Consider the following 23,259-nt stretch of genomic DNA (forward strand, 5'->3'; position numbering starts at 1 on the left):
AAGGTCGCACGGAGTCAGGGACGCGCCTAGTCACGGGAACAGTCAAGAGCGCGTTCACGACATGCCAGATCGCGCTTTCACAGTGTTGAGTATCACACGGCGTGCGGGGGTCCAGCCTTATGGTTGCACTGGGTCAGGACGTGCCGGAGGATTCTGTTGCGTTTATTTTGCAAATATGTTATTTTCCCCCCGGAGGTAATTGAACGCGCAAACTCATGTGTATGACCGGGGGCCAGGAATACACACTATGGTCCGGGAAACACGACATTTATGGGTTGGAAATTTACCCGAAAATGTACGAGAAGAGAAAATCATTGAACACTTTAAGCGGTGAGTATTGACTGATGTGCGATGTACGTGCATATCTAACAATAGGGGCTCCATCACATGTCCACCACCCCATCGCATTTACTGAAGTGCGAGAAAACCATAGTGTAAGTTAGTTAAATCGAGATGCCATTCAGCGCTTTTACTGTCAGTTCTTACCAAGGAATATCAATACCTGCATCTGGCTGGACTCAAATGGCTGGCCGTCTTCAATTCGGAGATAACGCTTTCTTTGCACATAACTTGTTGGTCATACGGTAACCGCACCACAGCATCTCCTGTTCCATCTCTCACTTGGTAGCCTGCATGATGACTAGAAGCCCACTTTCAGTGTAAACAAAGTCCTCAATACATGACAGGATGTTTTTGGCGACCGATGGCTCTGCTTTGGGAAAAAAAAAATCATCCCTACTTGAGGCATATTGTACTGGGAGCATCTGTTAGTGTGAGTTTTTTAAACCAGTGTTTTGCCCCTTCTTCATGCGGATTTATCATTTCCAGTCACGTCTTTATTCTTAACATGTGCACTAGGAGGACCACACTGGTTTTAATTAACGTGCTTGAATGCACAAGAGAGATGATTCAATGGTTTGAAGAACCACTCATTATTTAATTATATGCCACGATGCTGCTTCCCGATGTAAAATGTTGCATATCCGAGTTTTTTTTTTTTTTTTCCCCTTAAACGTGTAATGCGGTTTAGGTGAATATTGCATCTTTTCAGCTCATGCAATGTGCAAAATAAAAATATATTACTGGAAGATTACTGAAGATTGAGCTTGCCACATAGCATTTTTCCCTTTCCGTTATTCTTGGATTCGTGGATTCGCAACCGTGCAGCATAGTGTGGCAGTGATCGTAGCACAACGTCAATATCAGGAGATGAATCATTCACCATTATTTTTATTATTAGAAATATTTCAGATTTGGCGAATGAGGCATGGCATTGCAATTGCAACAATGTGTTATTTTTTTGGGGGGGCTTTGTTCAACAAAAGGAAATATAACCATTAACGCGTGGGTCTGGGACCACCACTGTTCTCAGCGCAAGGAGCTGGAGTGGCTTCGCTATCATAGAAAACAACCAACATATGGAGACGTTCACGGCCCTAAACACTCGTGCAAATAACATGCTCATTTCCAATTTTCATATCACGCTTGGCGTCAGACACGCTCTCTCATCCAACATCAATTTAAAACAACAATATTAGAAAAACCAAGACTTCCAAAGCAAAAAAAAAAAACCCGCAATGGATAAGCAGTGAAGTGAGCCTTTCTCCGTCCATCTGCGGGCCTATGTTCTAGTGTGAGCTCGGGGGATGTCTAGACATGAATATATTACGAGCGTCGCTGTACCGCGCAGCCTGCTCAACGTTTTGATCCAGCGCTACCTCCATCTACATCACAGCGGGCCGTCAACTAAAAAAACAACAACACATAATTGTCGCCAGGGATTCTTATTTCAATGTAGTCGAGCCGTGGGAAACGTAAGGGGAGAATCGATGGCGTTTTGGGCAGCGCGTCCAGTCGTCCTCCTCTCGTCGGCCACAATGTAAGGAGAGGTTATCGGAGTATGCAGGTGCATGACAGCCCAATGTGTGATAGAAGTCATTGAAGATGGGGGACGGCAGAATGAGTAAGCAGTGTGAACAGCTTTCTAAAATGGCGTCGGAGGCTATTCAATGTGGGAACTGGCATACAATATATTTATGGTTAGGTTCTCCTCTAGGGTGAGACCACCTCCCGTATTGAGACGCCGTGCGTTATTATTTTTTTCTGCCACTGTCATTAAGCAACAGTAGCCTAACATTCAATTTGCAGGGAAAATAAATTAGAATAACAGCCTAACCAATTACTTTGTCCATGAGCAATTAATGGCCAATTTACAGCGTTTTATTTATTATTATTTATTATGACATTTTTTTCAATTTCTAAATAAATTGAAGAATCGTGGATAAGCAAATATGCTTGAAAGGTTGACCATATCAGTAGTATGTTAAGACTACTTATAATAGCCTAAGCCTACATTCTGTTATTAATGCCTATTGATAAGATAAAATGCATATTCCATCTAACTGCAGACTGCACCACCACTTTGTTTTTGTTTTTTAAATAAAGGACATTTTCCTGAATTGCATTTCACCATAACACATTAACCTATAACATTCTGCAATATGAATAAGCTCAAATGGATGACACTGAAAAGAATTCGATTTTTGAAGTAAAACACCTTGTAGGAATCTGAGCATGTTACAAATGTGGGCGTCTCTCTCTCTCTCTCTGTGTGTGTTTGTCGTCGTCTTAGATATGGCCGCGTGGAGAGCGTCAAGGTCCTCCCCAAGCGCGGCTCCGAGGGAGGAGTGGCCGCCTTTGTGGACTTCGTGGACATCAAGAGTGCCCAGAAGGCCCACAACGCCGTCAACAAGATGGGCGACAGAGACCTGCGGACGGATTACAATGAGCCCGGCACCATCCCGAGCGCGGCGAGAGGACTGGACGATAGCCTGTCCCTAGGGTCTCGCGCCCGGGATGTATCAGGGTTCACAAGGGCGACCGGGGGGCAGGTGTATGTGCCCCCCGCCTCGCTCCACAACAGGGACGGACGCTATGAACGCAGACTAGACGGGTAAGTGGACAACGTTTCTCTGAAGGCAAGAGGAACTTGTATTTTTTTTTTTTTTATTGCTCCCCACCCACCACAGAGCATCTTTCCATCTAATCATTTACTTGTTTTGGGGGTTCAGGAGGAGAGCGGTTGTGGTTCTCTAGGGAGCACCTCTTAAGATCCCCAGGGTGTTTGGATTCCTCGCGGTCCTTGCGGTCGTCGAGGTGTTGACACTAGCACACCCTGTGGAAAGTGAAAGCGTAATTTGATGGCTTGGCAGACACATACATTGGTTTTGATTGAGTGAGTGGTAAATCACGTGTGGTTTGAGATTATCTTTGGATCTTTTAAATGAGTGATTGTGTTTGAGGCAAAGAGTTGGCGTGGACAAGATCCACGAGCTGTCCGTCTGCCTTTCGCGGGACCACCCATCCGGAGTAACCATACCCTGCCCGATGGATTCATATCAGATCACTTGCGTACGTCTGAGCGACAAAACAACCCAAAGTGTGCTATTGTCTGGATGGAGTCAAATTGGATTTTCCAAAAATATTCGCCACCCTTCCTGGTGGTACGAAGTCCTTTCTTGGTTTGGAGGGCTGCGGATAACCTGTCCAGGATATGGATTGTCCTGGATTAACACCGACCAGATGCCCGAGGATGTTATATGATTCAGAAACTCATGGTTGGGCATCTTTCCATCTTTTTTGTTTTTGGATTATGTCTCAGTGCGGTACGCTGACGAATGGACAGACGCGTCGGTTCCAGTTCAGACAAAAGGAAATGGGAGCACAAATGTTTCCCTCCTTTTTCCAATATTGCCTTCCTTCCTTCCTTCCTTCCTTCCTTCCTTTTTTTTTTTTTTTCTAAATTGTCCGACAACGACAAAGTCAGCGCCTGTTAGCAGCGGATCAATGTGAACCATTGTTGGAACATACAAACAGATGGAAGTAATGGACTTGAAGGAGTGCTCACAGCGCCGGTGGAGGTGACCTTGCCTCTCGCCAAATGGATTACTGCACACACCGTCTCCATGTGGACCTCCAAAGACACGGGATGTAACTTCCTCCAGACCCAGAACATATTTGAACCGTGTTCAAAAGTCAGCGTTCAGGCTTCTTGGTTCCAGCCCCTCGGAGAGACGCGTCGTCTATTGGGTTTCCAAACCTTGCTGAAACCATTTTTCCTTCCGATTGGATGATTACTTTGATGCAAGGTCAGGATTACCAGTTTGAAGACATCTTTTTTTTGTTACATTTTTCCTCTGCCTCGGTGGAATTCTTTTTGTACGCTGTGATCTAATTGGAATTTGCTGGACTTTTACAAAATGAAGATGAAAGACTGAAAGACTCTTTTTTTTCTGAAGATGCAACAGAAGAGCCTTTTGAAACCTCGGCAGTTAAATATGTACGGACACTCACTACATTTAATATTTATTATGTTCTTCAGCATTTTAGTTTTTTCTCCCTGGAAGTACAATCTGCAAATGTTTTTGTTCCTCCTATCAGATATCGAGATGGACACGTTCATGCCCAACTATATCAATTGAACTATTTATTTGATGTTTCCAGAAGAACGATGAACTGCAGCTCATTTTTTTTGTGCGCCAGCGGAATCCACAACGACAAGGATTACATTTTCAAACTGATTTACTTTTTGCCTCTTTTTTTTTGTCTGCACTCCACAATCTACCTCTCATTCTGCTCACTATATTCTATCTCCTTAGATTATATTTGGAGTAATAGTCCAAGTTACTCCTCTCCCAAAAGGTTGGTATGTCCTGCCCTGTGTATTATAGCTGCTTTTCTAACATCCTAGTTTGAACCCTCCTATTTCTCCCTCCATTCTCCCAACTAACTAAATGAGTCAATTGAGAAATTCTGTATTTCTGCCTGTGGGAAGTTTCTTGGTTACTCTCTTGGATATCTTTCTATTCTGCTCCTCTCCCTCCCTGAGCCTAAGCTGTGCTGCCCATTTACACGCACCCCTTCTTGGGCATATTTTCACCCTGTGATCAAAGTGAAACAAGGTCACATTTGATCAACAGGATGGCTCGTCGTATCTTGTCAATCTTTAATGCCATGCAGCCTTTTTTGAGGAAGAATGTCATTTCTTATGGGATCAATTGTTTGCTCTCATTTGGTTATCATTTGGTTAAGCTGGTCAAGATAAGCTGTGGAAATAAAAATCATAATATATTTTAATGTGCTGTTGCTATCTTAGTTGTTATCGTGACGGTTTGATTCTCAGACAGACTTCTATGTATGTTAATACAATCTCTATGTTAATATAGTAAAATGTTATCTTTTTCATAGCCAATTAAATGAAAATATTTGATTAATGGTTACAGTAAGGGTTGATGGATTGCTGTGCAGCCCAAAAATACTGTCTGAGCAATAAGAAACCAAGACAAAAACACAATTATATTTCATACACTTATACTACTCATGACATACTGTAATACATTTTTAGAGACAGAAGAAATCATGAATAATGGAACACTGTGTGCTTTGGAAATTAAAATGATGGGAATCTGCAAGAATTTGCATTTCTGAGAGCATCTAGAGGTCAAGATAATCCATCAACCTCATATCTGCTGCACACATTTAAACGCAATAAGAGAAAATGAAGTTACCCTCCAAGCTGCTCTGGGCTGTGCGTGGAGATCCCATCCCTCCATCACCTGTTCCAACTAAAGAACGCAGAACAAGGCAACAAAAACAAGCTGTCACGGTCAAGTGTTCTGCTTTGAGCAACAATATGTTTTTGTGCAACAATTTAGTACGGCAAGTTTTCCCTTTCCCACAGTTTGAATCTCATCTCAAATCACAAATTGAAAACGGTTGTGAGATTGCGATGCAAAGTGGGCTTTTATTCTGACGCATGGTCCGAACCACCTCTGGGGATATTGTACACTATATTCAATCTAGATTGACGAGAGATAGGCTCTAATCAAGACAGAACGTCCCCTGGCAGTGTTTTTCTGCACACATTCTCTCTGAGCTTTGTGCAAACCGTGGATGTGGTTGAAACGTGTGTGTGCGCGTGCATCTGAAGCAGAGAGTTCTTGGAAACTGCTACTACCTCTAAACAGGTTGAGGCGGTCGGGAGTACCTTGTGCCCTTTGTGCAAACCGATTCACCTTTTAATCTAGATACAATCTAGTTTTGAAATGGTTGAATTTCATTGTTAATATTGTGTTTTTTTTACACATAAAAAATATAAAATATTTACATTGAACAATTGAATTGGATGCACTGTTGTAAATTGCTGCACAGTTGAAGAACAGTTGTTTTTCTCTGTTAAAGGTGGAATAATATTGTCCACCACTAGGTTTTAGGGACTGGGATTGGCCAGGAGCTCATGCTATGATATTACAATGATTTTTGAGTGGCAATACGATGTGTGGAATTGGAATTCTGTAAATATTGTGATTTCTTTGTGCTAGTTGATGTTTTTAGTTTAGTTTAACATACGGGTGTCAGGTTGGCGTTTGGTGCAGGCCCATCTGTGTTGGCTGAACAAATCACAACATAGTTGATGCCAATCAACTATAGGCAAATACAGTATGCCGGAAACATTTCTATTTTTCCACTAATATGACATTGATATGACGCATTTATATATATATATATAAAAAAAAAAATCAAAAATATTTTTACGTTTGTCAATCTGATGATACAAGTATTGCAGAAGCAAAGAATCCTGATCCTCCATGAATCTATTTTCTTTCCACCGGCCATACTCTGCATCACACCTAGCGTCCCCATGTTTGTAACCAATCGTCACAATTTACGATTTATAAAGTTACAATTATAGGTAAAGAGGGAGCTGCACTTTTTAATTTGTAGGTACTTTGTTACTGTGTAGTTTGTTGTCGTTGCTAACGTGTTATCGTAAGGTAATATTTATTTGACCCACAGGACTTTTCTGTTCTGTCGGTGGGAAACTAGAAGACGCGATAAGCTCGAAATGTCACCGATGTTGCGAGAACAAAAAGCCACGTTACAATCGAACAATCGTTACAATCGATCACACGACGGTCAACGTGAAGTGAGTTCAGAACCAGACGATGGATTTAGGGGCCGATACCGATATTAGGTTTTGCTGCTCACCTTCCAGCAATGCTTCGAGCCACAGAAACATTAAACCCACGAACTAAAGGAACCAATTAACAGCATGGGAGGAGCTACTAACCGTCACACAGAACATGATGTAAAACTCTGTGTGTTTACATGGATGAGCTTAGAGGTTCAACCACCCCAGTGGAGGACTTATAAAGAGGTGATCACGTTACCAAATCAACACCATTTCTAAAGTTTTCATATCGGCGCATATCGGCAAACGCACGTGCTGATTAAAAAATATCTGAAATCAGCAAATATCGGCCGACAACCAACCGATATTTCTCAGGCTCTGGTTCAGACGGCTGACCCAGAAACCTGACCCGCAGAAAGCAGGGACAACAGAATCCATTACTTTCTTTTACAATGTCAGGGTCGGTGGTTGACAGGAGGAGCTGCACTAGCTGCACTAGCGCACACGCCATTTCCAACCCTGCTTTGTGTGGTAATCTATCGACGTGCGACTTCTCGAGGGGGAAGGCTTCTCAGGGTGCACAGACGGGATTACGCGATCCACAGCAACATTTTATTTCATAACGTAACCACCAGCTGAAACATGTATATACAATTTCCTGCCGTTATTGTCCTAGCAAGTGTTGTGTGGTCGTCGCTCGAGGCCTACGTATATCAAACACAAAGTGTTTGTAACCGTGCTAGAAAACCTTTTAGCTACGTTAGTTAGTGGAATAGTTTTGCTCGTAACACTTTTAGGTGGCTGTGGTGCTCACCTTCTAGTCCACGGTGGACTGAGATGTTGCTCATCTATCCAAAAAATAAAAACACTACAAAGTAGAATTACAACGAAATTACGTGTTTAACAAAATTGCAAGTTTTGAAAACGCTGCCACTAATCCTAAATTCAAATTAAATATTACAATATTTACAAAATTTACAAAATTTACAAAATTCAGCCACTGAAATTTGAAAACAAAGTCGTCCTTTCACCTCAGTCAGTTCTTTAAGTCAACTTTGTCTGGAATAACGGTGACGTCAGCGTGCCATAAAGTGTAACGTGTGTTGTCCTTCTCCTTCTCCTTTTCCTTTCTGTCTCAGAACCGGCGGCGAGAGTCGCGAGCGGGCGTACGATCACGCCGCGTACGGACACCACGGCGGCGGCGGCGGCTTCGAGCGCCAGCGGCACTACGAAGCGGACTATTACCGCGACGCCAGGGACAGAACTCTGGGCACCAGCGGAGCGAGTGGATCCCTTACCCCTAGTGGGAGCGCTGCCTCTGGCGCTGCCGCTGGCGTTGGCGTTGGCGGCGGCGGCGGGGCTATCGTCAGCTGCGTGGCCGGCGGTAGCAGCGGTGGGGCCGGCGGGGCGGCGGGCGCAGCCGTCGGTAGCGGCGGCGGCGGCGGCGGCGGCGGACCCACGTCGAGCGTCATCGGCTTCTACCGCGCCCACAGCCCGCGGAGCCCCTGCCGCTTCGAGACGCCCGAGATGCCGCGCTACGAGTCGGGCGGCCGCGCGGCCCGGGAGTCGTTCACGCTGGCCAGCGTGGTCCACCGCGACCTGTACCGCGACGACCGGGGGCGCCACGCCGAGCGCGCCGCCGCCGCCGCCAACGCCGCGTACCGCCAGAGCCGCAGCCGCTCCCGCTCGGCACACTCCCGGAACCCGTCCCCGGGGAGGGGGGGAGGAGGAGGGGCGGCGATGGGCCAGACGGCCGGGCTGACCGGGCCGCAGACGCAGGCGGCGGCGGGGCAGGCGGCGGCGGCGGGCTCGCGGAGTCGCTCGTCCAGCTCCGACTCGCTGAGCAGCACCAGCAGCAGCACCAGCGGCAGGTGAGAGACGACCTCGGAGCGTTTACTGGTGTCAGACGTCCTGCTGGCGTCCTGCTGTGTCGCGTTCTGGTGTTCTGATCGCTCGGTGTGACGTGTCCCGGTACAGGTTAGAGTTAGACGTCGTTCTTTTTGATTTTTCATTGTTTTGAATGAGATGTGATTGGGTTTAACGTCCTGGTTCAGTTGGATTATGCACTGCCTCTTACTGTACACCATTTACTACACAGATATTAGCAGTTTGGTTGAAAACTATTGACTATTCAAGGGGCTGATTTACATTTGTCAAATAGACCAAAATAAATTTGGGTGAAGAAGAGGCAAAATGATAGAAGTAGGTCTTCATAATTCTGGGAAAAATTACAATCCCCAATTATCCTGTGTCGCAATGCTTACATTTCAGTGCACTTTGTTGTACAAACGATTTAAATCTGATTCATATGTCCAGTTAACCATTCAAGTTAACCTCGTAAAGAACTGTATTTATGAGACCAAAGAGATAAACTCTGTTTATCTCTTTGCTGACTGCATGGATCGTAGCTACTGGGTCTCGGTGGAGGTTTGCACCTGCTGTAGTCGAAGATCAATGATCAACGTGTCCGTTATCAAATGACACAAACTGTATTCATCTGGAATGAAAAACAAACCTGATGAATATTCATCGCACTTACAAAAATAAACAACACCTCCAGAAAAACAAGTCTTGCCGCCGATAACGAGTCAATGACACTTCCTCCCTGAGGTCCGCTTCAGAAATTATCGCCACAGTTTTTGCTTCAGTGTCTTTGTTGTGGCTGGTGCCACGTGTGGTGTGGTCAGGTAGTGCAGCAGAGAGGGACGTTTCGAGGGACTGGTGTATTCTCTCACTTGCCTACCTCTGTTTGTGGGTAATGGCTCCCCCCCCTCCCCACCCTCCCCCTCCTCCCCCTCCTCCCCCTCCTCCTCCTCCTCCGGGATCCAGTTGAAACTGGAAATCGCTGGCTGCTGCTGGCTCCCTGCCCGCCCCCATAGGGCAGGTCTCGTCAGCAGCACTTCCGGGAGTGTCTGACGAGGAGAGGAGAGGAGAGGAGAGAGGACAGGAGGGGAGGGGAGAGGAGCAGGGAGGGGAGAGGAGAGAGGAGAGGAGAGGACAGGAGGGGAGGGGAGGGGAGGGGAGAGGAGAGGAGAGGAGAGGAGAGGAGAGGAGAGAGGACAGGAGGGGAGGGGAGGGGAGAGAGGACAGGGGAGGAGGGGAGAGGAGCAGGGAGGGGAGAGGAGAGAGGAGAGGAGAGGACAGGAGGGGAGGGGAGGGGAGGAGAGGACAGGAGGGAGAGGGGAGAGGAGGGGAGAGGAGAGGAGAGGAGAGGGGAGGAGGGGAGGAGGGGAGAGGAGGGGAGGGGAGAGGGGAGGAGAGGAGAGGAGAGAGGAGGGGACAGGAGGGAGAGGGGAGAGGAGAGGGAGGGAGAGGAGAGGACAGGAGGGGAGGGGAGAGGAGAGGGAGGGAGAGGAGAGGACAGGAGGGGAGGGGAGAGGAGAGGGAGGGAGAGGAGAGGACAGGAGGGGAGAGGAGAGGAGAGGAGGGGAAAACAAAACAGCAATGTGTCTTGAACGGCGATCAGGGCCTGAATTGATGGGCTTCTGTGTTAAAATGGACGCAAGCACGAGCCCCAACGGAATTCTCCCCCTGATGAATAATAAAGACATTTTCTCTTTCTCAATACTGTTTTAATTCAATATGAGAATATTACAGATGAATATATTAATAGATTAATTAAGATGAATTATACAAGGTTGTTGTAATATAAAGGTTATATACATTTGATTATATAGATCTATTTACAAAAATATATATATATTTATCTCTATACGGTAGATGGATATATTATCTCGAATCAGTTTCTTTTGGTCGTGGACCACGATGGCTCTCTTCCTCCCTGGGTGTCTCCAATGTGCATCTTTTCCCACCTGCTGTGTGATCCGTTCTCCCCTCAAGCAGCCGTACGCTTTCACCACGCTGTCTCTGCTGCGTTCCGTGCCCGCGTATTGAGACGGCGCGTCGAGGTGAACCCTAGAGACCCTCCGCCTCTCTGAGCCGCGTTGTGTGTGTGCGTGTGCGTGTGCGTGTGTGTGTGTGTGTGTGTGTGTGTGTGTGTGTGTGTGTGTGTGTGTGTGCGTTGTTCCCCCCACCAGTGGCTCCAGCAGCAGCTCCAGCGACGACTCCCCCGCCCGCTCTGTCCAGTCGGCCGCCGTCCCCGCCCCGTCGGCCCTCGCTCTGTCCTCCCTGGACAAGGACGAGCCGCGCAAAAGCTTCGGCATCAAGGTCCAGAACCTCCCCGTGCGCTCCACAGGTCAGCTCAGCGCGCTCTCGGCCCCAGCAGGACGGCTTGCAGATCGATTCGTCTGCCGACAACGTTTATCTTTCATGCATTGTTCTAAATCTGCCCCCCCTTTTTTTTTAAATGGGTTGTCTTTTTGATTGTTTTGAATGAGATGTGATTGGGTTTAACGTCCTGGTTCAATTGGATTATGCACTGCCTCTTATTGTACACCATTTACTACACAGATATTAGCAGTTTGGTTGAAAACTATTGACTATTCAAGGGGCTGATTTACATTTGTCAAATAGACCAAAATAAATTTGGGCGAAGAATTACAATCCCCAATTATCCTATGTCGCAATGCTTACATTTCAGTGCACTTTGTTGTACAAACGATTTAAATCTGATTCATATGTCCAGTTAACCATTCAAGTGCCCCCCTTTTTTTTTTTAAATGGGTTGTCTTTGTTTTTGTTCGCCCCCACAGATACGAGTCTAAAGGACGGTCTGTTCCATGAGTTCAAGAAGCACGGGAAGGTCACCTCCGTGCAGATCCACGGCGCGTCGGAGGAGCGCTACGGACTGGTGTTTTTCCGCCAACAGGAAGACCAGGAGAAGGCCCAGGTGGCGTCGAAAGGGAAGCTGTTTTTTGGAATGCAAATCGAGGTCATCGCCTGGAACGGCCCTGGTGAGTCACGCCGGCGCAGTGTGGGACGCCGCTTTGTTCGGGGATCGCTCGTTGGGAGAACCATTAGAAGTTCATGATGAAGCCTTTTGTCTTCTCTCAGAGACGGAAAGCGAGAACGAGTTCCGCCCGCTGGACGAGAGGATAGACGAGTTCCACCCAAAAGCCACTCGGACATTGTTCATCGGGAACCTGGAGAAGACCACCAGCTACCATGACCTGCTCAACATCTTTCAGCGCTTTGGAGAGATTGTTGTATGTTGATGACACTATTTGTTTGGCAACATTAATCATTATTTCATCATCATTTATCATTATTAAATTATTTTAAATGATTTGGAGGTTCACGGTGGAGTATAGTAAATGTTCTTTGGTTCTTTTTTTCCCGTAGGATATTGACATCAAGAAGGTGAATGGAGCCCCCCAGTATGCGTTCCTCCAGTACTGTGACATCGCCAGCGTCTGTAAGGCCATCAAGAAAATGGATGGGGAGTACCTTGGCAGCAATCGGCTGAAGGTAAACATCTTGCCCATTTTCCATTACAAATATATATTTGCTTTTAATTTACAAGTAATTCATTGGGTGAATAACATTTGCAATCTATCTTTCATTAATCTTTTAGCTGGGCTTTGGGAAGAGTATGCCTACGACTTGTGTTTGGCTGGACGGACTGGCGTCTAACACCACAGAACAGTTTCTCACGCGTCACTTCTGCCGCTACGGTCATGTTGCCAAGGTAAGTTGCCAAGTCTTTTGTTAACTTTATCCCACCCGTCTGACATTGTCTCTCCTCAAGGAACCGTGTAACCCTGTTTCCTTCTCCTCCAGGTCGTGTTCGACAGGATGAAAGGGATGGCCTTAATTCTGTACAACAACATTGAATACGCGCAGGCTGCAGTCAAAGAGGCCAAGGGGTGGAAGATAGGCGGCAATAAGGTCAAGGTGAGGAAAACCATGTAGTGTTTCTGTGAAATGACGCTACTACCAATACACTGTTCATAATCCAAATGAGAGACGATAATAATTCAATTTTATATAACTTATATATACCTATGTTTTATGCATGGTCAACAATATATTTTTTATATCAGGTGGACTTTGCCAACCAGGAAAGTCAGATGGCATTTTATCGTTCGATGCAGGCCTCTGGCCAGGACATCAGGGACTTCTACGATCTCTTAACTGATCGAAGGTTTGCAGGCTTTTTATTTTTTCCCCTCACTCAATCCACCTTGATAATGTGTAATTGTTTCCAACATAGTCATTCATCTTTAATTCTGGCTTTTTTTATTCCAGGGATGAGAGACGAACTCAATATGAGTTTTCGGCCGAGCGAACATATTATGACAACGTACGAACTTCGGCAACGTACACCGAAGATCCAAGACGCAAATACGCAACCCGGAGTCGGGAGTTCTATGGCGAATGGGATCCATATCAAGGAGACTACTACGATCCACAATACTTTGAAGACCCGCGGGAATACAGAGAGTACAGAGCCGACCCCTACGAGCAGGACATCCGCAAATACAGCTACCTGCAACGGGAACGGGAACGGGAGAGGGAGCGCTTTGAAACGGACCGCGGACGCGACCATGGCAGAAGGACTATTGAACGCAGTCAAAGCCCTGCTCATGTTCCCCCCCACCGCCCCGCCAGCCCGACAGCGTCGCCTTCCCTGTCAGAGAGGATACAGAGCGACTCTGACCGCAGGCTGTGCTGTAGGTCATCTGAAAGGAGTGGAAGCTGTAGTTCAGTCTCCCCGCCCAGATTTGAGAAACCCGACAAGACACACGCTGAAAGATACAACAAGCTCGATAAGACTGAGAAAGATCGTCCTTTTGACGTTGAACGAGGAAACGTCAGCGACAAGGAGAAGCGGGTCGGACGAAAAGACAAAGTCGATAAGCAAATGCTAAAGAAGCTCAAAGCTTCGTCACCTAATTCCCTAGAGGTTGAACCTGAAGTTGAAAGAGACGTTTGCCCTGTGGCAGCATTTCAAAGTAAAAGTATAAAGACGCAAAAGGAACCCTCTGGGAAGGTAAAGGTGGATATTTTGCCATGTGTTGTACAATTAACCCGGGTCAAAGAAAAGGAAAGTAAAGAAGGTAGAATAATTGGTCATACAGCCCCAGAGAAAAGACGACCGAAGGTGGAATGCGACAGTCACCCGTTGGCATCTCCTTCAGAAGAACAGAGAAGTCCTCTATGTGCCACAGAGTTCACAAAGGGGGATATTCCCAAGCTTGGAAAAGTAGAAAAAAAGACTTTGTCTAGCGTGATAGATGTTGTTGACAAAGATGCCAAATTAAAGACAAAGAAACATGGTAAATCTGAAGCCGGATTTGATATCCTATCTGTCGATGTTGACCGTTTAGCGGCTAGGAAAAGGCGTTTTGAAGACTCAGTTGGGAAACCCAACCGACAAAAAAGACATGCCGAGAAGGAAGAAGGCAGACAGGAACTTTGTCTAGTAGGAGACGCTTCCCAGGAGCTGATTGATGAGAAGAGCCTTGTGTTGAAAAGGATCCATAAAAGGGAGCACAGCAAAGACAATTGTGACAGAGTCGTTTCTGTTTACAGTCCAAAAGATAGAAAAGACTCTGACGCCAACTCAATTGGCCTAACCCTGGAGCTGCAGTCACGACTAGGAAGCCTTAATGAATATTCCATAGACTCATTGGAAACGTCATATGTACAAATGGAATGTGGGTTATCCAAAGGACAAAGTAGCTCCATTTTAACAAAGCTGTTTGATGATAGAAATTCTGATGCAGAACTCAAAGAGCAGAAACCGGGTTCATTAGAAACTGCAGACAGCATAGTGCAGTACAAAGAAACTACTGAATGCAACAAAGACCTTGTTTCACACTTTGAACTGATGAAAAGGTGCAAAAATCAAACAGAATCGAGTAGCTGGCTTGGCCCAAAGGTTGTTAAGTCTGACACATTTGCAAAATCTCAAAGTCCACCACATCACAAGCCATGTAATGAGGCTTATGATTTTGAAAAGGGTTGTCTGCCGTGTGATCTCAGAAAATCCGATCCGAATGAAGGCAGTGTAGCGTCTTCAAAACGCAAGAAACTGGAGCAATCTGACACGGAGGTCTTCTCACCAGAAAGTGAACCAAACATCTGCAGCCCTCCACATTTGCATGAGGCTGTGCAGCAGAATCTCACATCATTAAGAGCAGGTCAGATTTCCACAAGAGAAGACGAGGGCGGTGCCCAGATTTCCCTATCATTCATAAAAAAAGAGCAAAGGTCTTCTCCAATAGCAGATGAGAAAATATTCCCACACATTGAGTCGTTGAAGTACAACTTGGACCTGACAACCAGAGATTTTCAGTCTACAGATACAGAGTTCTCCAAGCTTAAATCGGCACTGCTCGGGTGTGATAAGGAACTACTGCATCGCTGGGAGCGAAAAATCAAATCAGATTCGGTGAGGATGGAAATGACCAGTCCAAGCAGCATTGTAAAACATGAAACGATACATACAAATATTGCAGAGGTACAGTCTGATTCCGATGAGTATAGTGAGAGCAAAAATGACCTTCCCAGCACCAACGCCTCTCTGTCTTACATCCTCAGAGAGCGTGAGGATAAGTGTCCTGACCTTAAGCTCTCAGGCTCTTTGGAAAAGAACAAGTTTTATTCATTTGCTTTAGATAAGACCATTACTCCGGATACAAAAGCACTCCTTGAACGAGCTAAGACCCTGTACTCATCCCGGGAGGAGAATTGGTCTTTTCTTCCCACTTGCTTCCCAAGCACCGACAGTTGTTCAGACAAGGAGAAGGTTGAGCTGGCGCCACGACCCATTCCTTCTTGGTACATGAAAAAGAAAAAGATTCGTACCAATTCAGAAGGAAAACTGTGTGACAAAAAGGACGAACTGAAGCCACAAGAACAGGAGAGGAAAGAACTATTTGCCTCGCGTTTTCTCCATAGCTCAATCTTTGAACAGGATTCACTGCGTTTGCAACGCCTTGAACGCAAAGATCAGGATATACAGACTGGAGCCAGTAAACCTCTTGCTAAGCTCAGTACTACTGAGTTACAACCTGTTTCTGGAAGTGTTAACATCCCTCAAGAGCCTAAAGTGCTTTTCCATAGTCGATTTCTGGAGCTACAGCAGCAAAAAGACAAGGATCACCCTGCACATGATGCTGAAAATGTGGCCATTGAGATCAAAGCAGATTTGCCAAATGGCAACAATGACTTGTATGTGAATGCATCAGATCAAGTGCATAAAATGAATACACAGTCTGTAAATTCCGTAGTCATCGTTCCGTGTTCACCGCAGATGACCTCTCCCATGGAAACATCTCCATTAGTGATTGACACTAAAGCCCCAGAAGAAGACGAGGCAGAGCACATTCTTGATTTATCCCCCCCACAATCTCCTCCATTGAAAGACGTTAAAGCAGTTGTCGCTAAACAACCCGAGGCCTCTCCTTTTGCCCTTTCAGAGCCAGAATCTCAAGAGGAGGAAAAGGTGACTTTAAGTAATCCCAAACTGAAGATCGGAAGCGGCGTGGACCCTAAGCCCCCAACATCTGGCAGCCCTTTGAGTAGTTTTGACGGCGAAACTCCTGAATTCCGTCTGACTGAAATTATAACCACTGAGCCTAAAACAGGAGATGAAGAATCTAAACAATGCAAGGAATCCGAGACAGACAAATATTTACTTTCTCAGCCCTTGGAAGATGACATTAAGCTGTTGCCAAACCGCAAACAGCCTAAGAACAAAAGAGTGCGGGCCGCCGGGTCAGGGCTACGTTCTAAGCGGCTTTCTCAAATTCCACCTAGTAAAAAACCTGTGACTCGAAAGAGTGAACGCATTGACAAGGAAAAACTCAAGAGGGCTTCATCTCCTCAAGAAATACCCAAGACATCAGGGGGGAAAAACACAGCGGTACAGGCCTCGGACTTGGAACAAAGTATTGATGCAAGTTTAGTTCAAGGAAGAACACGTCGCCGAAATGTCAAATCGGTCTATGCCACACTAAATGAAGGAGAGCAGGCTGGAAAAGAAGTGGTGGAGCCGCTGCGCTCCATGCGCAAGCGGGGTTCAGATAAAGAACAGCTGCAGCAGGATGGTCCAAATCAAACGGTCATCACAAGGCGTGGACGGCCTCCCAAGAGGGGAGGTAGACAGGGGGAGGATGTATCACCTGTTAAGGAGGATCAGCCCAAAATAATGGAAGAGGATGTTGAGCTGGGAGTTACCTCAACCTCATTGGAGATCCTGAAAACATCAGAAGAATGGTGTTTACCCGTTACACAGAAAGTGCAGCAACCTCAAGTAAAGAAAGCAAGCAAGATAGGTAGAGTTAATTTAGTAGCGGAGGAAAGTGATTCGGCGAGCATTGAAAGGTTGGAGCCCAAACTTGAAGGGGATTCTGTACTGTCAAGAAAATTGTCAGAAAAAGAGGAAGCTCCAAAAAAGGATTTTGATGTTCACACAACTTCTGCAGAGGACTTTATCAGAGTAGACGTCACACCTTCACAGATAAAACCACCTGAAAAAAATACCAAAATAAAAACGGCAAGACTAAAAAGAAATGTAAAACATCTCAAAGATGAGAAATCACACAACCTAAAAAATCTTGAGATACGTGTCAGCGTTGATGATGTGAAATGTTTGCTTCGTTCAGAAGAGAATGAGTCTGTATCCTTTGAAGCAGCCACCATTACAAAAACCATACCAGGACTTGAAGATAACAAAGGAACTACATCCGTGTCCCCCCAGAAAGAAACAAAGGAAAACAGTTCAGTGGAAATGGAGGAAGATCTATCTGAAACTGAAACGCCTATTGATCCATCTGCAAATTTCTTTGCACGTCAAATGGAATTGGAGCAAGCTGTTGAAAATATTGCTAAGTTCGCTACAGGTCAACAGCCTCAAGCATTTAAAGAACCACCTGCAGAAACACCATCACTGCCCCCTACTCCAGTGGCGCCACCGAATGAGATTGAGGTGGAGAAAAAGGCTCCCCCTGCATGTGAAACAGAACTTGCGGCAGCCATTGATTCAATTACATCTGAAGATGTATCTGCTGAGCCAGAAGGTTTCACAGCTCCTCCTCGCTACACTGGTGTTATTTCCACTGCTGAACCTGTGATTTCACCCACTAGCAATGAGCTCATGAAACCAGTAAAACGTATGGCGTCCAACAATATTCGAACAGCAGTCCCAGCGGTTGCACCCTTAACGCCTAGCGCAAAGCCAGTCCTGTCAGAGATTAAGGCAGGTCCATCAACCGTTGCAAGTCCTGAAGTCTCCAAGGTACAGGCACCTGAAACGGTCAAGAAAATGTGCAAGGTCAAAACTAAGACTGTGAAAAAGCCCCGGAGTCGTAAAGGTGCGGCAGTCAAAATAAATAAAACATCTAAAGAGGTTATAGAAACAGAAGCATCCCGGAGCAAGCTCCCCGAGTCAATCCCTGAGGACCATCAGACCCTCGATCCCAAGGCTGTCCCAGCTGCATCCACCGCAGGTGCCTCTGTTGTTACTGCTCTAGCAACGTGCAGACAAGACATCTCAAGTGCCATGAAGGTGGACACCCCTAAAGAGGCAGAGCAACCTGCAACGGAACAGCCTGTACCCCAAGAATCAGCATTTCACTTGGGCACAAACAAGGCATCTAGCAGCAGAAAATGTCTACAAGCAGCAAAGCCACCAAGCCTAACTATTGCCCCCTCTCCAGCACCCCCAATACCTGTTTCCCAATTCAATGCTCCTCAGTTGCGCCATGGGAAATCCGTCACCCCAGACTGGTTGCCTAAATCTGAGGGAAGTAAAGTGTTTGGCACTCATTCACCTCATGTTACAGTGTCGACTCTCTCTGAACAAGCAGTCACTGCCCTTGTAGGCCCACAAGGAAATCCAGCACTACCTCCTGACACCAAGGCATCAGAAACAGATCCAAGTTCAAGCACGTTAAGAAAAATCCTAATGGAACCCAAATATGTTTCAGCATTAAAAAACAAGGATGTACCAAACACCTCAGTGACATCTGTACTATCAGAGCCTTCTCCGAAAATGGAGAAAGAAAATCCTCTTGAAATGGTGGATTCAAGACATGTACACCCTGAAGAACCACACCGTATATCGCCACAGCCCCCATACCCCAAACCATCTCCCCTTACAGAGTCGCGTCAAAACTACGGAGAGAAAATCCAGCATACCGTCATTTCCTCTCCCTCTACTTCAGTTATCAGTCGAATACCAATTCCATACGACTCTGAGGAGACTCCTCGCATTTCTCTAAGCAACCGTAACACTGGCCAATCGCTTCCTAAGCAAAAGTTTAGGACAAACACAAACGAGAACAGTCGCTATCATGTACTAGATACAATGAACGATGTCTCCAGAGGTCGATCTGTTGTAGAGAACACTCCTTACAGTACAGCTGCCAGCCATGGCCTACGAGTCAACACCTCCGAAGGTGTTGTTGTGTTAAGCTATTCAGGTCAGAAAACTGAAGGACCCCAAAGGTTGAGAGCTAAAATTAGTCCGATTCCTCCAGCGAGTGCTGGGGACATAGAGTTTCAGCAATCTGTCTCCAAATCTCATATTAAGCAAGAGCCAATCCCCTCATCACCTCAACCATCAACCCCAAAAGGGCCTCTGATCCCTACAATTTATGGACACACGAGAGGGCTTTTAAGTGGCCAAGCATACAACTCCCAAGCTGTTATTGCCAATACCAAGCAAGAAAATCAAAGGCCGGAAAAATATGAAGTCCCGTATCCCACAGGGTCCCAGGGGGGTGTAGTGAAGATGTTTCAACCATCGGGCGCCAGTTCTCAAGTTTTGATGTATAACCAAGCAGTGATACAGTCACACACTCATGGAAACAGAGGACCAGGAACAGAGTCTGCACCTAAAAAGATGGACATGAGCAGGCCAGCACCGCATTCTAACCTCAGTCCACGCATGAGTCCACATCACACATCGCTCTCTAGCACTTGCAGGAGTCCCGGTTCTGGTATCCCACCTGATCGCCCTGCTCCACTGATGAAGCAGGAACCACAGTCTCCACGCTCAATAGTTAAATCTCCTTCACCCTTTGTCAAGGCCTGTCCTCCTAGCAGTTCTCCGATTGGTACCTCCCCGACCCTGGGCCCCGGCTTGTCCCCCTTGTCACCGTATTCTGGCATGCATCATACGCACACAGAACAGTCGTCTGTCATAATGCCGCCTCACAATGTGACTAATTCAATGACCAACGAGGCCAGGCTGAACACACAACCGATCTCTGCTATTAACTATGGAAGGCGATCCGATTCCTTGCCGTCCCCACGATCCCTGCCACCGCATCACCCGAGCACGCCCAAGTCCAGCGTCATCCGGGACATGGCGCTGCAGTCCCACCTGGGTCAGCAGGGGGTGGTGTCAGGCGGCGTCAACAGCAGCAGCAGTGGCGGCTCTGAAGAAGACCGAAGGCACTTCAACCAAGTGCTTCCAAGGCCCGCCGTGCCCCAGATTCAACCAGATGTAATAATGATGAAGAACGACCAAAGGAGCGTACGCATGGATCAGTACAGAGACATGCACCAACGCATTCTCCTGCACCAAGAGCTTGGAGAGCAGGCGGCCGTGGACGCGAGGCAGGCACGCCCCTCAGAGGCCAGCGCGAGCTCACCGGGCGGCATTTCTGCGCCTGCGTCCATCCGCCCTTTTATGGGGAACAACGCAACGTCCACCATAAAGGAATCTCCCAAAGCACTGGAAGGCAAAAATGTGCACCCATCGCACACGGAGAGTAGGATCATGGGAGGGCACGCGTCCCGTCCTGGGATGGGGTCCTCTCAGCCCCAGGGAGTTCAACGGATGCACCCTGGGGCGGCGGGCTCCTTCCCCGTCTACAGGGACATGTTGGGCTTCCCCTCCCAGTTCCAGAGACGTCCCTCTTCCGGAATGAATCGAGCTAATCGAGGAATTATATCATCACAGGTTAGTTAGTATCTTGTGTCTGCTTCTTTTTTTCCTGCTTGATCCATTCAAACAATGTTTTAAATGAATTTATAATTACCGTTCAATTTATGTCTTCAACCAGGTCCATTCAGAAAATGAGCTGGGACTCCGGGGAAAAGTGTCTCATTCTGTCATCGCGGGCTCCCTCGGGGGAATGGACGCCAATTCAGAGAGTTCCCACCTCCGCCACGGCTCCTCTGTGGACCTCTCACACGCGTCCCGAATGCAAAGGGAGGCCGTCTCTCCTTCCTATCAGCCTCCAATGGCTCTACCCGCGGGGATTCCCCACAAGGCCGACTCCTCCCTCCAGGGCCCTCCGCTCTTCCTGACAGCGCCTCCACCTCCCGGGGTCTCCGTCGGGGCCCAGCCCCTACACCCGGAGGGGAAGCTGGAGCATTCCGGTCACTGCTCCACTGACATGGTGCAACTTCTGAAGGTAGGACAAAGGAAAGATCATACACAGCCGTATCTCGCCCTATTGTTCTTGCTTTGAGACAATGATCCTCCTCCGTTTTCAGCTGCAAGTGTTTTCAGGACAGCCATCATTTGATTTGAAAGAGAAAAGGAAAAATACTGATACTACACACTTTATTTGTGCAGAAATATCCCATTGTGTGGCAAGGCCTGCTGGCCCTGAAGAACGACCAGGCCGCTGTCCAGCTGCACTTTGTGTCCGGTAACGAGGTCCTGGCCCAGTGCTCCCTGCCCCCTCCAGAAGGGGGCTCTATGCTACGCATCGTCCAGAGGATGAGGCTGGAGGCGTCCCAGCTGGACAGCGTGGCCCGCAGAATGACTGTGAGTCACCAGACGATACAAGGATACGGTCAAAACAGGACATTTTCTGATTTGGGCTGAATTGAATGAATGATTAATGTGAGATCACACACACACTGTGACTGTACTTCCTATTCACTCTAGCGTCTGTTTTTACCCCGTGTGCGTCAGTCATTTTCCTGCACATGCAGGTTGCGTTATCAAACATATTTATATATAATAATATAAATTATGTTTCAATTGATTTTTAACCGTTTCGCTTGATTACCTTGTAATCAGCGGCGTCAGTCGACGATTAAAAAACATGATTGGTTAATATGGATGTGTGCACTCAGGCGTGGACACCTTGGGTTTAAAGGGGAGGAGCGTTGGGGTAGACAGCTGGAAACACAACGGTCATGTTCATAATGTTGCATGAGGGTACTTCCCCTCAGAATGCATAACAAGTAGAACAGTCCTGTTCACGTTGAAGACGGTGTGCTTCAGTGGATGTGTCCTGACGGTGTCCTGTGTCCTGCCAGGTGGAGAACGACTACTGCCTGCTGCTGGCCCTGCCCTGTGGACGGGACCAGGAGGACGTCCTGGGTCAGACCCAGGCCCTGAAGACGGGCTTCATCACCTACCTGCAGGCCAAGCAGGCCGCCGGCATCATCAACGTCCCCAACCCTGGCTCCAATCAGGTCCGTGTGGAGCTCATATCTACATCTTAGCCCTCAGTTCTTAAACCTGTAGCCCTCAGTTCTTAAACCTGTACTTAAGCGGAGATGTGGACCTGGATCGATTCATCTAATTGAAGCATCCATTCTCATCTAAATGAAGCTGTTTCAAGGTTTGGTTTGACTTTACTACACAAGAAACACAAGTGTTCATACCCTCGCTTTAACGAGACCAGAAAGTTGTTACTTGATTGTTGATCCAACAGCTGACCTCATGTGAACCAGTTATGTACCAGCTGAACCAGTTATGTACCAGCTGAACCAGTTATGTACCAGCTGAACCAGTAATGTACCAGCTGAACCAGTCATGTACCAGCTGAACCAGTTATGTACCAGCTGAACCAGTTATGTACCAGCTGAACCAGTTATGTACCAGCTGAACCAGTTATGTACCACCTGAACCAGTCATGTACCAGTCGTCCGGGCTGCGTTGGCCTCCGTCTGGCTGCGGCGGCGTGTTTCCGTGAGGCTTTTTGCGGCGATCCCGCTCTAACCCTTTCCTCTCGCTCCGTGTCCCCAGCCAGCCTTCGTGGTCCAGATCTTTCCTCCGTGCGAGTTCTCCGAGGTGCACCTGTCGCACCTGGCGCCCGACCTCCTCAACAGCATCTCCAGCATCTCCCCCCACCTCATGATTGTCATCGCGTCGGTGTGACGCCGCCTGCATCGTCTTTTTATTGTCCTGAAACCAAGCCAACACCAGCCTCTTTAGACTCATTCGGTTTTTTAAAAGACTGGAAATACTTATTTTTGTCATGGATTCGACTTTGTATTATTGTTTATTATTTAAGCATGCACTTAACTTTTTATTTGTTCTTCTGTTTCTTTGGTTGCTTCACCGAGTCCTTAAGTCACCCATCTCGACCCCTGCCTTCTCTGGAGACACGTTGCATTGAGATTAACCGTTCCATCTTTGGGGAACGTGTAGGATTCAAGTGGGATGAAGCAACGCAACAAGGAGA

At 47.0% G+C, this 23,259-nt stretch overlaps 1 protein-coding gene across 1 annotated transcript; it reads left to right on the forward strand.

The window, feature by feature from the left end:
- Positions 1-71: 71 nt before the first annotated feature.
- spen (spen family transcriptional repressor) lies at positions 72-22,952 on the forward strand (the record flags this gene model as incomplete). Its single annotated transcript, XM_084474094.1, has 15 exons — positions 72-330; positions 2,633-2,953; positions 8,110-8,841; positions 11,008-11,165; positions 11,623-11,823; positions 11,924-12,075; positions 12,212-12,337; positions 12,444-12,557; positions 12,650-12,763; positions 12,913-13,013; positions 13,118-20,789; positions 20,893-21,246; positions 21,411-21,605; positions 22,106-22,264; positions 22,821-22,952. Exons 1-15 carry the CDS (start codon positions 248-250, stop codon positions 22,950-22,952), a joined length of 10,614 nt encoding a protein of 3,537 aa, XP_084330220.1. The 5' UTR covers positions 72-247.
- Between the last annotated feature and the right edge of the window lie 307 nt (positions 22,953-23,259).

This window comes from Micromesistius poutassou, assembly GCF_964030765.1.
Source record: "Micromesistius poutassou genome assembly, chromosome: 10".
NCBI classification, from domain to species: Eukaryota; Metazoa; Chordata; class Actinopteri; order Gadiformes; family Gadidae; genus Micromesistius; species Micromesistius poutassou.